The sequence below is a fragment of the Saimiri boliviensis genome, chromosome 7, assembly GCF_048565385.1.
Source record: "Saimiri boliviensis isolate mSaiBol1 chromosome 7, mSaiBol1.pri, whole genome shotgun sequence".
Classification (NCBI taxonomy): domain Eukaryota; kingdom Metazoa; phylum Chordata; class Mammalia; order Primates; family Cebidae; genus Saimiri; species Saimiri boliviensis.
In genome coordinates this window covers 9193048-9207837 of record NC_133455.1, presented here as the reverse complement: position 1 = coordinate 9207837, position 14790 = coordinate 9193048, and the positions used below count along the sequence as shown (strand labels likewise).

The 14790-nt window shown below is 46.5% G+C and overlaps 1 protein-coding gene across 1 annotated transcript; it reads right to left on the bottom strand.

Annotated features, from left to right (window-relative positions):
* Nucleotides 1-35: 35 nt before the first annotated feature.
* EIF2B1 (eukaryotic translation initiation factor 2B subunit alpha) lies at nucleotides 36-14769 on the bottom strand. Its single transcript, XM_074402079.1, has 9 exons — nucleotides 14636-14769; nucleotides 13410-13511; nucleotides 11291-11427; nucleotides 11063-11179; nucleotides 8059-8175; nucleotides 7524-7588; nucleotides 5119-5194; nucleotides 2292-2417; nucleotides 36-912 (listed from the first exon to the last, which is right to left on the bottom strand). Exons 1-9 carry the CDS (start codon nucleotides 14646-14648, stop codon nucleotides 748-750), a joined length of 918 nt encoding a protein of 305 aa, XP_074258180.1. The 5' UTR covers nucleotides 14649-14769; the 3' UTR covers nucleotides 36-747.
* Nucleotides 14770-14790: the final 21 nt, after the last annotated feature.

Genomic DNA, 14790 nt, shown 5'->3' with positions numbered 1-14790 from the left:
GGGGTCAGCTTGCAGTATTGACGCAACACCACATCAAAGTCTTTCATAGAATGTATTTGAAAAGATACTGAGTTTGTTTCCAAGTATAATTTTAAAAAGCTGTTTAGGACCCAAACATTTAAAGATCTCTTCCATACACAGAGTTGCAGTTTACAAATCTTCCAGAAAGCATTATCCTAAGTGGTGAGCCACGCGGAGTACCACGGCTAAATGCGGCTTCGGACTTCCTCGTGTTCTCTTGGTAGTTTTTGCCGTTTGGCTTGATCCTGTTGAGGAATGTGCTCACCACGGGAAGCCAGATGCAGATTCAGCAGGTGTTTCTTGCCTCTCACAAGGCACCACGTGTGACATGTCCTGGCCTGCCCTTGGTCGTTTGTTGCAGAGGGGTGTGGCTGCCTTTTGGCCTGCATGTCAGTGCTTTTGGCAAATCAGTCGAGTGCAGGGGAGGATGAAGAGAGGTGGACTTGGGTTCATCTTTCATCAGTTAAGTAGCCAATAATCTAACTTGTATTTCTGGAAACAGAAAATGAAAGTTTCTAGAAAGCGTAAGAACAATTTAGGTTGGGTTTTGGAATAACTGACACATTCTTAGATGGAAATGCAATGAGTAAGAAAGGTTCTCCAAGATGGATGATTGATTTTAAGTCCTTAGGCCATAAATCTTCATTAAAACACATCTCAGTTTTGGCCTTGCTCACTTGGGGTGTCAAGCAGCTACTCACACCTTGGCAGCAGAGGGCCCCCAGGTTACAGATAGAGCTTGATGAGCTCGTCACTGACTGCTGAGGGTGTCAGCACACCCAGGTCGGTAAACAGCAGGGTGATTAAGGAAGGGGCGGTGTAGTCGACCCACGGATGCTCCTCTTTAAGGTCTTGTCCAGTCTGTGCGACCTTGAGAGTATCTGCCTTATACTGAGGAGATAAGAAGTACACATTAGTCGGCGCTGCATATTCAGGGCTCTGAACTCCTGGGGCCCTGGCATGAGTGAACAGTGTGCCACTTCCTGACACTGCTCTCTGAAGAGAGAGGAGGGCAGAGTTGTGCCCATGAGCCAAATCATGACAATGTGCTCGTCGAGAGCTATGATGTAACAAACGTAAATCACATGTCCCCTCATTCTCATGCTGGATTAGCTTCTCTAGACCTCTCAAGGTAAGATGGAGAGTCACTACACAGAGCTTGCGGCGTGCCAGGCACTGTGGTAAGATTACCTTACCATCCTCATAACCCTGTCCGATATTACGATGCCATTTTACAGAAAACGAAACAGGTTCAGAGGCCGCAATGAAAGGACTTGCCCCTTTCTTCCTTGGATGCCTTAAAAAATAATAGTAAAGTAGGCCGGGCACGGTGGCTCCAGCCTGTAATCCCAGCACTTTGGGAGGCCGAGGTGGGTGGATCACAAGGTCGAGAGATCGAGACCAACCTGGTCAACATGGTGAAACCCTGTCTCTACTAAAAATACAAAAAATTAGCTGGGCATGGTGGCGCGTGCCTATAATCCCAGCTACTCAGGAGGCTGAGGCAGGAGAATTGCCTGAACCCAGGAGGCGGAGGTTGCGGTGAGCCGAGATCGCGCCATTGCACTCCAGCCTGGGTAACAAGAGCGAAACTCCGTCTCAAAAAAAAAAAAAAAAATAATAATAATAGTAAAAATTTTTTTTAAAAAGAAAGGACTTAGCCGGGCGCGGTGGCTCAAGCCTGTAATCCCAGCACTTTGGGAGGCCGAGGCGGGTGGATCACGAGGTCGAGAGATCGAGACCATCCTGGTCAACATGGTGAAACCCCGTCTCTACTAAAAATACAAAAAATTAGCTGGGCATGGTGACACATGCCTGTAATCCCAGCTACTCAGGAGGCTGAGGCAAGAGAATTGCCTGAACCCAGGAGGCGGAGGTTGCGGTGAGCCGAGATTGCGCCATTGCACTCCAGCCTGGGTAACAAGAGCGAAACTCCGTCTCAAAAAAAAAAAAAAATAGAAAGGACTTGCCCAAGCCACACAGTTTTAAACTTGCGGCAATGAGAGCTGAGCTCAGCTGAGCCCAAAGCTGGGAATTACCCACCAGCTTCCTGGCTTCCTCTCTACCCATCTATGATGCTACTTAAGAGACTGAAAGACCGAAATTCTAGGGACAAATGTGTAAGCCCAACTACCAATTTATCTTTGTATTCCAAGTGTTGGGGAAAATAGCAGTAGAAGTGAAAAAATTACTGGAAATTCTTAGGACTGCAATTTTCCAAAGGTTCCAGTTTAGATTTTAGCACCCCTTCAAATATGGAAAACTCTTGCCTTAAACTTATCTGGGACATCTTGCTGGTTTAGTGGAAAGAGCCGGACAAACTTGAAACTTTCTGCAACCACATAGAAAGGTTTGTTCTGTGCCTTGGCACACACGGCCATCTGGTTAGTTCCAATCTGGGAAGGCAGAAAGTGGAACGGATGAGCTCTAGAGTGCTTTTGAAATAGAAGCCACAGAAAAGCGGGCCAGGGAGAGCGGCGCACGCCTCTATCCCAGCATTTTGGGATGTTGAGGTGGGAGGATCACTTGAGCCCAAGAGTTTGGGACCAGCCTGGCCAACACAGTGAGACCTTGTCTCTGTTACAATAAATGAACAATTTAAAAACTGCGATAGAAAGTTACGAATATACACAACATATGTAATTCTGGCTGTCGAATCAAAGAGGACCTTAAAAAAAATAAATGTTTCTCCAAGGATATTAAAATAGTCGCTAGGCACATGACAAAATCCTCAACACCATTAGCTCCTTAGGGCAACGTTACACAGTGAGAGATCACTTCCCACCTTCTAGAATAACTATAATTTAAAAAACAGGCTGGGTGCAGTGGCTCACACCTGTAATTCCAGAACTTTGGGAGGCCAAGGTGGGTAGATCAGCTGAGGTCAGGAGTTTGAGACCAGCCTGGCCAACACTGTGAAACCCCATCTCTACTACAAATCCAAAAATTAGCTGAGCATGGGGGCACGTGCCTGTAGTCCCAGCTACTCAGGAGGCTGAGGCAGGAGAATCACTTAAACCCAGGAGGTGGAAGTTGTAGTGAGCCAAGATTGTGCCACTGCACTCCAGCCTAGGCAACAAGAGTGAAACTCCATCTCAAAAAATTAAAAGAACAAGTGTTGACAAGGATGTAGAGAAACTGGAACCTTTGTGCTTTGCTGGTGGGAATGTAAAGTAGTACAGCTGCTCTGGAAGATCATTACCTTCTCAAAAAGTTAAATATGCAGTTACCATGTGATTCAAGACTCTGCCTGCAGACCTCCGCCTCCCAAGTTCAAGTGATTCTCCTGCCTCAGCCTCCCAAGTAGTTGGGATTACAGGTGCTCACCATCATGCCTGCTAATTATTGGGTTTTTTTTTGAGACAGAGTCTCACACTCTGTTGCCAGGCTGGAGTGCAGTGGCGCGATCTCCACTCACTGCAACCTTTGCCTCCTGGGTTCAAGCGATTCTCCTGTCTCAGCCTCCAGACTAGTTGGGACTACAGGTGAGTGCCACCACGTCCAGCTAATTTTTTTTGTATTTTTAGTAGAGACGGGATTTCACCATACTGGCCAAGATGGTCTCAAATCTCTTGACTTTGTGATCCGCCTGCCTTGGCCTCCCAAAGTGCTGTGATTACAAGCATGAGTCACTGCGCCTGGCTTTTTTTTTTTTTTTTTTTTTTGGTAGAGACAGGGTTTCACCTTGTTGGCCAGGCTGGTCTCAAACTTCTGACCTCAGGTGATCCACCTGCCTCAGCCTCCCAAAGTGCTGGGATTACAGGCGTGAGCCACCATGCCTTGTTATATATATTTTAACTAAAAAAAGCTTTCATGAAACCTATCTAAATTAAACAATGGATAAAGAAATTGTAATCAAAAATTGAGGTAAAGTGTGCTCAATTACGATGAAAACAAATGACAGGCTGGCCATGGTGGCTCACGCCTGTAATCCTAGCACTTCGGGAAGTGCAAGGATTGCTTCAGGCTAGGAGTTCAAGATTGCAGTCAGCTATCACCACTCTACTACACTACACTGCACTCTAGCCTGGGCAACAGCGTGAACTGGTCTCTAATATATATTGGCCAGGCATGGTGGCTCACGCCTGTAATCCCAGCACTTTGGGAGGCTGAGGTGGGCAGATCATGAGGTTAGGAGTTCAAGACCAGCCTGGCCAACATAGTGAAATCCCATCCCTACTAAAAATACAAAACATTAGCTGGGCATGGTGGCAGACACCTGTAATCCCAGCTACTTGGGAGCTGAGGCAGGAAAATCACTTGAACCCTGGAGGTGAAAGGTTGCAGTGAGCAGAGGTCGTGCCAGTGCACTTCAGGCTGGGCAACAGTGCAAGACTCCATTGGAAAAAATATATAATAATAAAAATAAATATATATGTTATATATTATATTTACATATATTTATATATGAATATGTATTTTTTAATGTAAAACATTTGTGTATTCTTTCTGTGTATACATATGTGCATACATAAATATATACACACATAAAGGATAACAAATGTAAACACAAAACAGACAAAATCCCAATTCCAATTCAAGCCCATTTTGTGTAAATACAAACAAAGCTTTTTTTTTCTGAGCCAGGGTCTCACCATCGTCCAGGCTAGAGTGCAGTAGTGTGATCCTAACACTGCAACCTCAAATTCCTGGACTCAAGTGATCCTCCTGCCTCGGCTTCCTGAGCAGCTGGAACTACAGGCAAGCACTACCATGCCCAGCTAATTCTTTCAATTTTTTGTAGAGACAGGATTTTACTATGTTGCCCAGGCTGCTCTTGAACTCATGGCCTCAAGTGATCTTCCCACCCTGGCCTCTCAAATTGCTGGGATTACAGGTATGAGCCATCACACCTGACTAAAAAATCACATTGTCTTCATTTACGTAGATCAATCTAAAAAAAAGAAAAATCTGACCAAAATTGGACTGACCACAGCAATGGCTTATGGGAACTGGGCAACAACTCAGTGCTCTGATGAACTCCTGAAGCGAAACAGGATTAGAATGAACCACCAGGAACAACCCTGCTGTGGGTCCTAGATCAGCAAGACCCCTTCAAGCCTTGAGTAGGGAGCTGGGGAGAACTGATGCTCTTACCTTGTTAATAATTCCTCCGTTTTCAACGACTCCTTCAGCACCAACTATGACAAGATCTGCCTTCTCCATGATGTAGCTAAGGGGGAAAAAAAGCTTTTCATGCTTTATTTTCTTGGCACTAGTTAGTAGCCTCATCATCTGGAAAGGTCAGTATTCCATTTCTATCAAGGTAAGTTCCTCCATAACTACCTGTTTTTTTTGTTTGTTGGTTGGTTGGTTTTTTTTTTTTAAAGACGGGGTTTCACCATGTTGGACAGGCTGGTTTGAAACTCCTGACCTCAAGTGATCCACCCGCCCTGGCCTCCCAAAGTGCTGGGATTACAGGCATGAGTCACCACGCCCGGCACCTGTTTTTTTTTTTTTTTTTTTTTGAGACGGAGTTTCGCTCTTGTTACCCAGGCTGGAGTGCAATGGCGCGATCTCGGCTCACTGCAACCTCCGCCTCCTGGGTTCAGGCAATTCTCCTGCCTCAGCCTCCCGAGTAGCTGGGACTACAGGCGTGTGCCACCATGCCCAGCTAATTTTTGTATTTTTAGTAGAGTCGGGGTTTCACCATGTTGACCAGGTTGGTCTCGATCTCTTGACCTCGTGATCCACCCGCCTCAGCCTCCCAAAGTGCTGGGATTACAGGCATGAGCCACTGTGCCCAGCACCTGTTTTCTTAAAGAGCACTTAACATGGGATGATCAACCCCTGGCATTGTTACCAGGAACATTTTTTGACCCCACAATGAGACACAGACTTCACACTGCTACCCGGCGCGTACACACATACATGTGTGTAACTGAAGCAAGAATGTCCTGACACAGCCGCCATCCGTCCGAGTGTGGTGTCCCCCTACTTTCTGTTCTACTTCAGTACAAGCCAAACATATTTTCTTTCCTCAACACGGAGTCTCGCTCTGTTGCCCAGGTTGGAGTACAATGGCATGACCTCCGCTCACTGCAACCTCCGCCTCCTGGGTTCAAGCAATTCTCTTGCCTCAGCCTCCTGAGTAGCTGGGATTATAGGCGTGTGCCATCATGCCCAGCTAATTTTTTTGTATTTTTAATAGAGACGGGGTTTCACCATGTTGGCCAGGCTGATCTCAAGCTCCTGACCTCATGATCCACCCACCTGGGTGTCCCAAAGTGCTGGGATTACAGATGTGAGCCACTGTGCCCAGCCCCAAACAAAATTTTAAAAATCTGATGTGATCTGAAATTGGGCAAAAGTGTTATGCAATTTAAAAATCTCTCCTTTTTTTTTTTTTTTTTTTTTTGAGATAGGGTCTCACTCTTTGCCCAGGCTAGAGTGCAGCAGCATGATCTCAGCCCAAACCTCTACCTCCTGGGCTCAAGTGATCCTCCCATTTCAGCCTCCCAGGTAGCTGGAACCAGAGGCCCTCACCACCATGCCCAGCTAATTTTGAAATTTTTTTGTAGAGATGGGGTTTCGCTGTGTTGCCCAGGCTGGTCTCTAACTCCTGGACTCTGGCAATCCACCTGCCTCAGGTATGAGCCACTGTGCCCAGCCTTAAGAATCTTTCTGGTAGGATGAAGGCCAATTTACTTTTTAAAATGAGCAATTAGTAGAATTCCTTGAAATGCTTACTTTTGAACACATTCCTAATTTCCTTAAACTTCTATCTTGTTTTCATTCCAAGAGATCATTATTCTTGTTTTCTCTTGTGAAATACACTGATAAACCCAGGAACACGTGACCTTGGCTTTGGGACAGAAGTTGCATCTCCTAGGTGAAACAAAGCATCCCAGCATGCCTCCGAGGACAGTCAGGTCTTCAAAGAAATGGAGAGCCCCGATTATCCTCTGTGGATCCTAACTGACCTTTGTACTTTGCTCTTAAAATGCACTCACACTGGCCGGGCGTGATGGCTCACGCCTGTAATCCCAACACTTTGGGAGGCTGAGGTGGGCGGATCACCTGAAGTCAGGAGTTCAAGACCAGCCTGGCCAACATGGTGAAACCCCACCTCTGCTAAAAATACAAAAAAATTAGCCGGCATGGTGGCGTGTAATCCCAGCTACTTGGGAGGCTGAGGCAGAAGAATCACTTCAACCTGGAAGGCAGAGGCTGCAGTGAGCCAAGATCACACCACTGCACTCCTGCCTGGGCAACAGAGCAAAACTGTCACACAAAAAAACAAACAAAAAAACACCCTTATAGCCATAAAGCTATAGACATAATTCCCACTGTCCCCAACATCCCACAGCTAGCTCTGTCTTCTGTGTATGCTATCATAACCTCCTAATGAGCTTGCTGGTTTAGGGCAGCTATTAATTAAGAAGCAGGATGCTACCTGGTGTGGTTTTATGAATGGGACTCAAACTTCAATCTGAAAACCCTGCTGTGAGCCAGTGTGGGGTGGGGGAGGCTGACAATGGCTGGGGAAAATGGGCACTCACCCAACAGCAGCATCCAGCACCACAGTGACAGGGACGTTGAGGTGGCAGAGGGCTTTGGCCATTTTCTTACTGAAGATGACATTTTGAGAATGTTAGAGAAAGTATAAGACAGTCTCACAGTGATGTATGATGAGTCACTTAATGTGGACAGTGGATGTCTGCTTGAAACTCACATTAATCCTAATGCATTAAGGGACAGATCCCAAGACTTTGGACTAAGGAAAGAAGATTTTGGGTTCTTTAGGAAGTTTTGCTTTTATTATCTAGAGAGATGGAGACATGAGTCCTTTTTTTCATCAATACAATCTCTGCTCTTCCACGGATTTAACTACTTAAGTGAAACCCCTAGATTCTGTACTGGCACCTGCTGCAAATTCAGCGATTTTTCTTCCAGAGGCAGGAAAAGGCAGAACGAAAGGCAATGCTGACTGCTGCTGGCAAGTTGGGGGCACATTCTAGTCTGTTCCTGTTGGACTCTAATCTGCAGTTTGCTCTGTAAAATGATGGCTGGGCACATAACTGAAAAGAAAGGTACTTGCCCTGACAAATCAGGCTGGGACTCTGTGACGTATACACTGAATCGCTTCTTGGCTGCCACGGCTGCTTCCAGGACTCTGAGGACCACTCTGGAGTAGGCATGAGTCAATATTCTCTGTGGACCGAGAAAGCTTTATCAAAGGGGCAGGCTCCTTGGTGCTCACCCACACCCTCTGCACTGTGGCGCGTTCCTGACACCCCAAGCATCTCCGTACTCTCTCTCACAAATCAACCACGATCAGAAAGGAGACCTGATGGTAGAGTTTCCATCCCATTTGCAAGCTGAAACCATTTCTGCCAGCTCTCACATCCCATAGCAGGTGCAGAAATGGAACTCCCATGCAGTGTTACCCATGAGATACAAAAGTCTGGATAGCTCAAGGCTCCATGAGGTTCCCTTGGGTTGGTTTGCCTATTTCTAAGACCTGGTTTGCACACTCAGGCCTGCAGGCACCAGGTAGGTAGCAGAAGTCACTGCAATAGGTTGGGTGAGACCAGCAGCAAAGTGAAAAGGCTATGGAAGGCTGGATGTGGTGGCTCATGCCTGTAATCTCAGCATTTTGGGAGGCCAAGGTGGGAGGACTGCTTGAGCCCAGGAGTAAAAAAACAGTCAACTTGCCTTGCCCTTGCCAAGGGCAACTTGACAAGACCGCATCTCTACAAAAAATAACAAAAATTAGCTGGATGCAGTGGCACGTGCCTTTAGTCCCAGCTATTTGGGAGGCTGAGCTGGGAGGATCACTCAAGCCTGGGAGGCTGAGTCTGCAGTGAGCCGTAATTGTGCCAGTGCACTCCAGTCTGGACAATAGAGTGAGACCCTGTCTCAAAAAGAAAAGGCTACAGAGACCCAGGACTCTTCAGCTCCAGCTGTTGTGACATGTGGCCTCACAACCACTAGACCAGGTGATGGTTTTGCTTAGAGGGGCCAAAAATCCAATTTTGAAATGACGGCTAATTTATTTGAATCGATAAACACTGCGTGGGGTAAACACAGCCTATCTGTGGCATGGATGCAACATGTAGACACTTATACATAACCTCTTTTCTTTTTTTCCACTATAACTAGCTAATTTATTTTATTTTTTGTAGAGACAGGGCCTCTACATGTTGCTCAGGCTAGTGTTGAATTCGGGCCTCAAGTGAACCTCTGGCTGGGATGACAGACAAAAGCCACAACAGTGGGCCCGTTACCTCATTTCTTTTTCCTTTTTTTTTGGTGAGATAGGAACTCATTCCAGTTGCCCAGGCTGGAGTGCACTGGTATGATGTCGGCTCATGGCACTCTCAACTTCCCAGGTTCAGGTGATTCTCCCACCTCAGCCTCCCAAGTAGCTGAGACCACAGGAGCACACCACCACTCCTGGCTAATTTTTTATATTTTTAGTAGAGATGGGGTTTCGCCATGTTGTACAGGCTGGTCTTGAACTCCTGGACTCAAGCAATCCGCCCATCTTGGCTTTCCAAAACACTGGGATTACAGGCATGAGCTACCATGCCCAGCCTCCATAACCTCCTTTCTAAGGAAGAGTGTGGAAGATGGAGTAAGACGAGACGGCAGACCCGGCTCTCTAGCTTCTTTCTGGGCCTTGCCTGAGAACCTGTTAGAAAGGCAGGTTCTGGCCGGGCGCGGTGGCTCAAGCCTGTAATCCCAGCATTTTGGGAGGCCGAGGCGGGTGGATCACGAGGTAGAGAGATCGAGACTATCCTGGTCAACATGGTGAAACCCCATCTCTACTAAAAATACAAAAAAATTAGCTGGGCATGGTGGCACGTGCCTGTAATCCCAGCTACTCAGGAGGCTGAGGCAGGAGAATTGCCCGAACCCAGGAGGCGGAGGTTGCGGTGAGCCGAGATCGCGCCATTGCACTCCAGCCTGGGTAACAAGAGCGAAACTCCGTCTCAAAAAAAAAAAATAAAAAGAAAAAGAAAGGTTCTTAGGCCCTAGCCCAGATAACAGTGAATCCAAATCTGCATTTAATAAGACCCCAGCCGACTCCTCTGCATGTTCAAATCTGAGCAGCTCTGCTGTAAATTGTCTAAATCAGTCCCGAGTAGGTGACTATAGGTGAAGTACACACATACCACACACACTACACTAGAGCAAACGAAAACCCACACAGTTCTGACGCCACAGCAGGTCTGTGGAAGGAGAAGGCCTCAGCAAGCAGCAATCATGACCTTGCCTCCACTTGCCCAAAAAAGGCTTTGTTTGCAACTGGCTTTTGTACACGTTTCACTCACATCTATTATGCCTTTAATACCATACTTCAAAGGATGGGAAGGGGCCAATAAAATGAAGGACAAAATTTAAGAGTCAAAATGCAAGTAAATGATTTTACGGTCAGGGAGGCCTAGGTAGCAAAAGGAAGTGTGCTGGCGGGAGGCGCACATGAAAGTCTGATCACCCTGTGCTGGGAGACCGGCTCAGCTCGCACGTCCTGTCTGTCCTCACTTACAAACGCCTGGCAGCTTCGCATCTCTGCAATAGCATCTAAAATGAAGGTAAAAAGAAAATCTCCCTCAATCTCCCCCTATTGCTAACCTTCACTAAGAAAGTACTCAGTGTTGACCAGTGACAAGAGCTGTTCTGTGTTGATTTAATTCAGATTTACTACACAATCATGAAAGTATTTCTTTAGTAAAATACTGTATTAAATCTAGAATCACCCATGCTGTCCCACTGTCCCTCTCTGCCTGTTTACAATGACAGCCATCTCTAATAACAAGATCTACATTCACACAGCCCTTACTATGTGCCAGGCACAATACCAAGCCCTCACACCCCCTGCCCCTTACACGTCCTGCCTCATTTAATCCTCACAACAACCCTGGGAGGTAGGTACTACTGTCACCCTTATTTCACAGAAGAAAACTGTGCAGAGAGGTTAAGTGACTTATCCAAGTCTACACAGCAAGTGAGTGGCAGAGCCAGGATTTCACCCCAGGCAGTGTAACTCAAAGCCCTTGCTCCTCATTACCACGCACGATGGTTATCCACTCACCGCCCCGTCTTTGATGAAAGTGTGGCACAGATCTGCAATTTTGTTTCTTGACAGTGATATTCTCCTGAGAAAAAGTTCTCCCCGTTCGATCATGATCTTTTTACATTTGGAGTAATCCTAGGAAGAAAAGAGCACACTGAGGGGACAGGAAAGATCCAGGTAATGCTGAGAGTGTCTGTCACTAAACGGAGAAGTGGAAAGGTAACCCCAGGGAGAACAGGGGCTTACGGAGTATTCCAGGGAGGTAAGGCTGATGAAGCGAAGGAAGAGCTCCCCGCCAGAGGACACTGCCACGGAGGAGTCCACACCACACAGGGTTTCTATGGCACTGGTAAGATTCGCCCTCAGGCCCTGGATTGTCTCCCCTGGAATGATTCAACAAGGAATGTGATGTTCATGTTAGGACCACAGCCCAGCCTGGGTCTGCAACTCATTCATTCATTCAGTTAATATTTACTGGTTACGTACTATATACCAGGCACTATTCTAGATGCTAAGGATCCATCAGTGAGCAAGACAGGCAGGGTTCTGCTCTGATGGAGTTTTTATTCTAATAGAAGAAGCGGACAGTAAACATGCACACATAGAAATCAAGCCAGGTGCAGTGGCTCACACCTGTAATCCTCAGCCTTTAGGAGGCTGAAGCAGGAGGATTGCTTGAGGCCAAGTGTTCAAGACCAGCCTCGGCAACATAGTAAGAGCTTGTCTCTACAAAAATTGTATAAATCGGCCAGGTATGGGGGGCTGTGGCAGGCTGAGGCAGGAGGATTGCTTGAGCCTAGGAGTCTGAAGCTGCAGTGATCTATGATGGTGCCACTTCACTCCAGCCTGGGCAACAGAGTGAGACCTGGTCTCAAAAAACAAAAACAAACAATAAAAGCAAAGAAACAAGTGAATTACAGATATTTGTAACAAGGAAAGAAAAAAGCAGAATGATGAGCAAGTCTAGTTAACAGGAATGGCCTGTTGGAATGGGGTCCATTAAAACTGAGACTTGAGTAAGAAAGCATCCAGCCACATTTCCAGTGGGAAAGGTTCCAGGCATACACAGTACCAATGCAAAGACCTTAGATAAGAACAAACTTGGTATAAGAAACAAGAGGCCAGGGAGGGCTGAAGCACGGTTTAGTGAGGTACGGCACGGAAAGACAGTAAGTAGCAGTGGCACATGAGGTCTGCAAGGTGGTATTGGTGAGGCTAAGGTTGTCTGGATGTCATTTTAAGAGCAATGGGAAGACACTGGAGGTTGCCTTAGAGATGGGTATCTCTAGGCCAGCCTTTCAGATTAAAGGCCTTATTGTTATTTTGCTTATACAAGATTTCATGCTATACCCAGATGCTTACATTTAGGATGCTGAATTAAGACATCACAATAAATAATACTAATACCAGAATTTATTCTGGAACATTCCCTGTAGCATCTGTACAGAATCTGGCACAAGGTGGAAGTCTAATAAACACTTACAAAGCTGAACTGCTGCTGTAATTTAAGCATCATGGTTAACAAGATATAAAATAATCACCCTTGATTCAAAGTATATTTCACTTATGAAAGGGATCCTTTTGGTAACGTAAGGGCTCTCTCCAATTGAAAGGTCTGAAATGAAGGCAGAAGCTGTGCTTGGAACTGTATTACTTTACGCAGACAAACATGCATCTCTCACTTTCTTCATTTCTAAGAGTCATTAGAAGACTTTCCTGGCCAGGCACAGTGGCACACTCACGCCTGTAATCCGAGCACTTTGGGAGGCCAAGGCGGGCGGATCACCTGAGGTCAGGAGTTTAAGACCAGTGTGGCCAACATGGTGAAACCCCATCTCTACTAAAAATATAAAAATTAGCCAGGTGTGGTGGTGCATGCCTATAATCACAGCTACTCAAAAGGCTGAGGCAGGAGAATCACTTGAACTCAAGAGGCAGAGGTTGCAGTGAGCTGAGATGGCACCATTGCACTCCAGCGTGGGAGACAAGGGCAAAACTCAGTCTCAAAAATAAAAAGGCTGGGTGTATTGGCTCAAGCCTGTAATCCTAGCACTTTGGGAGGCTGAGGCAGGTGGATTGCCTGAGCTCAAGAATTCAAGCCCAGCCTGGGCAACATGGTGAAACCTTATCTCTATTAAAACACAAAAAATTTAGCATGGTGTGGCAGCATGCACCTGTAATCCCAGCTACTCAAGGCTGAGGCAGGAGAATCGCTTGAACACAGGAGGCAAAGGTTGCAGTGAGCTGAGATTATGCCACTGCACCCCAGCCTGGGTGACAGAGTGAGACTCTGTCTCTTAAAAAAAAAAAAAAAAAAAAAAAGCCTTTCCTAAGTCCCAAAGTGTTCATAGATGAACTTCTGTACCTTTATCTCTCTTCAAAAACTCCAGCAACGTCCGGATGGCAGCCACTGCTGAGGCCATGTCAGGATCTTCTTTCATCTGAGACTTAAAGTATTCAATTAACTCTGGAAAAAGTGAAAAAAGTGATTCATCTAATTCATTTAGCAACATGTAAGGCAAGAGAGCTTGTTAATGACTGTTGGCTTTAAGAAGCAAAATAATTTAAAAAATACTTTTCGCCGAGCACAGTGGCTCAAGCCTGTAATCCCAGCACTTTGGGAGGCCGAGGCGGGTGGATCACGAGGTCAAGAGATCGAGACCATCCTGGTCAACATGGTGAAACCCCGTCTCTACTAAAATACAAAAAATCGGCTGGGCATGGTGGCACGTGCCTGTAATCCCAGCTACTCAGGAGGCTGAGGCAGGAGAATTGCCTGAACCCAGGAGGCGGAGGTTGCGGTGAGCCGAGATCGCGCCATTGCACTCCAGCCTGGGTAACAAGAGCGAAACTCCGTCTCAAAAAAAAAAAAAAAAAAAAAAAAACTTTTCTTTTTAGGGTATTTGGTTTCAGAGAACAATGAAAATTGATGGGAATAGAGAAAACACCACCTTACTGTTTGCAAGATCTCCTTCTTATTTTAAAAAAGCTACTGGTGTGCAAGGTCTAAAAATTAAGCTCGAGTAAACGATGATGAAAAGTCACCCTCTCTTCCATCCTTGGCCCTAAGATCTGAGAGGATCCCAGAGTCAACCCCCTTACCAATTTCTCCTGCGGCCCTCCAGTCTACGCTAATACAAGTCTACTCACAGACACATACATGTACAAATACTACATATAGAATTCCACCCACTCCCCTTTATTTCTTTACAGGAAAACTGTATTCGTTTGCCCTTGTTGTTCACTTAATAAAACACCTGAATAGCCATACTAGATAAACACATCAAATATGCCTTATTCATTCTAATTTTAGTAACAGATCCAACAGGGCAGGGAGTCTTACTCCTACTTCAAAACTGTGAAGGGCCTTCTGGAGACGGCCACTGGGAAGGAGCGTATGTATGGGAGGGGTGTCTGCAGATACTGTCAGGGCGCATCCTTGAAAACAAGAGCAGCGGGGGATTCCTCGAGGAAACACATCCAGAGGAGCAGCCTGAAATTCGAAAGAAATCTCTCCGGGAGCTCAGCCTGGGTGTGAGAGGTTGGGGGGACCCCTGAAGGGCTCTGCAGCGCTGTCCTGTCCTGATTTACCCATTTTGTCCATGGTGTTGTTCTGCTGCGGAGCCCCAGGGGACACGAGACGCCCGCGCAGTCTCGAACGCGTCCGCCGGCCGCGCCGCCTGCGAGCCAGTCTGACAGCGCGCGGCACACCTCCGCACCCCACTTCCGGCGCACTTCTGTACCTT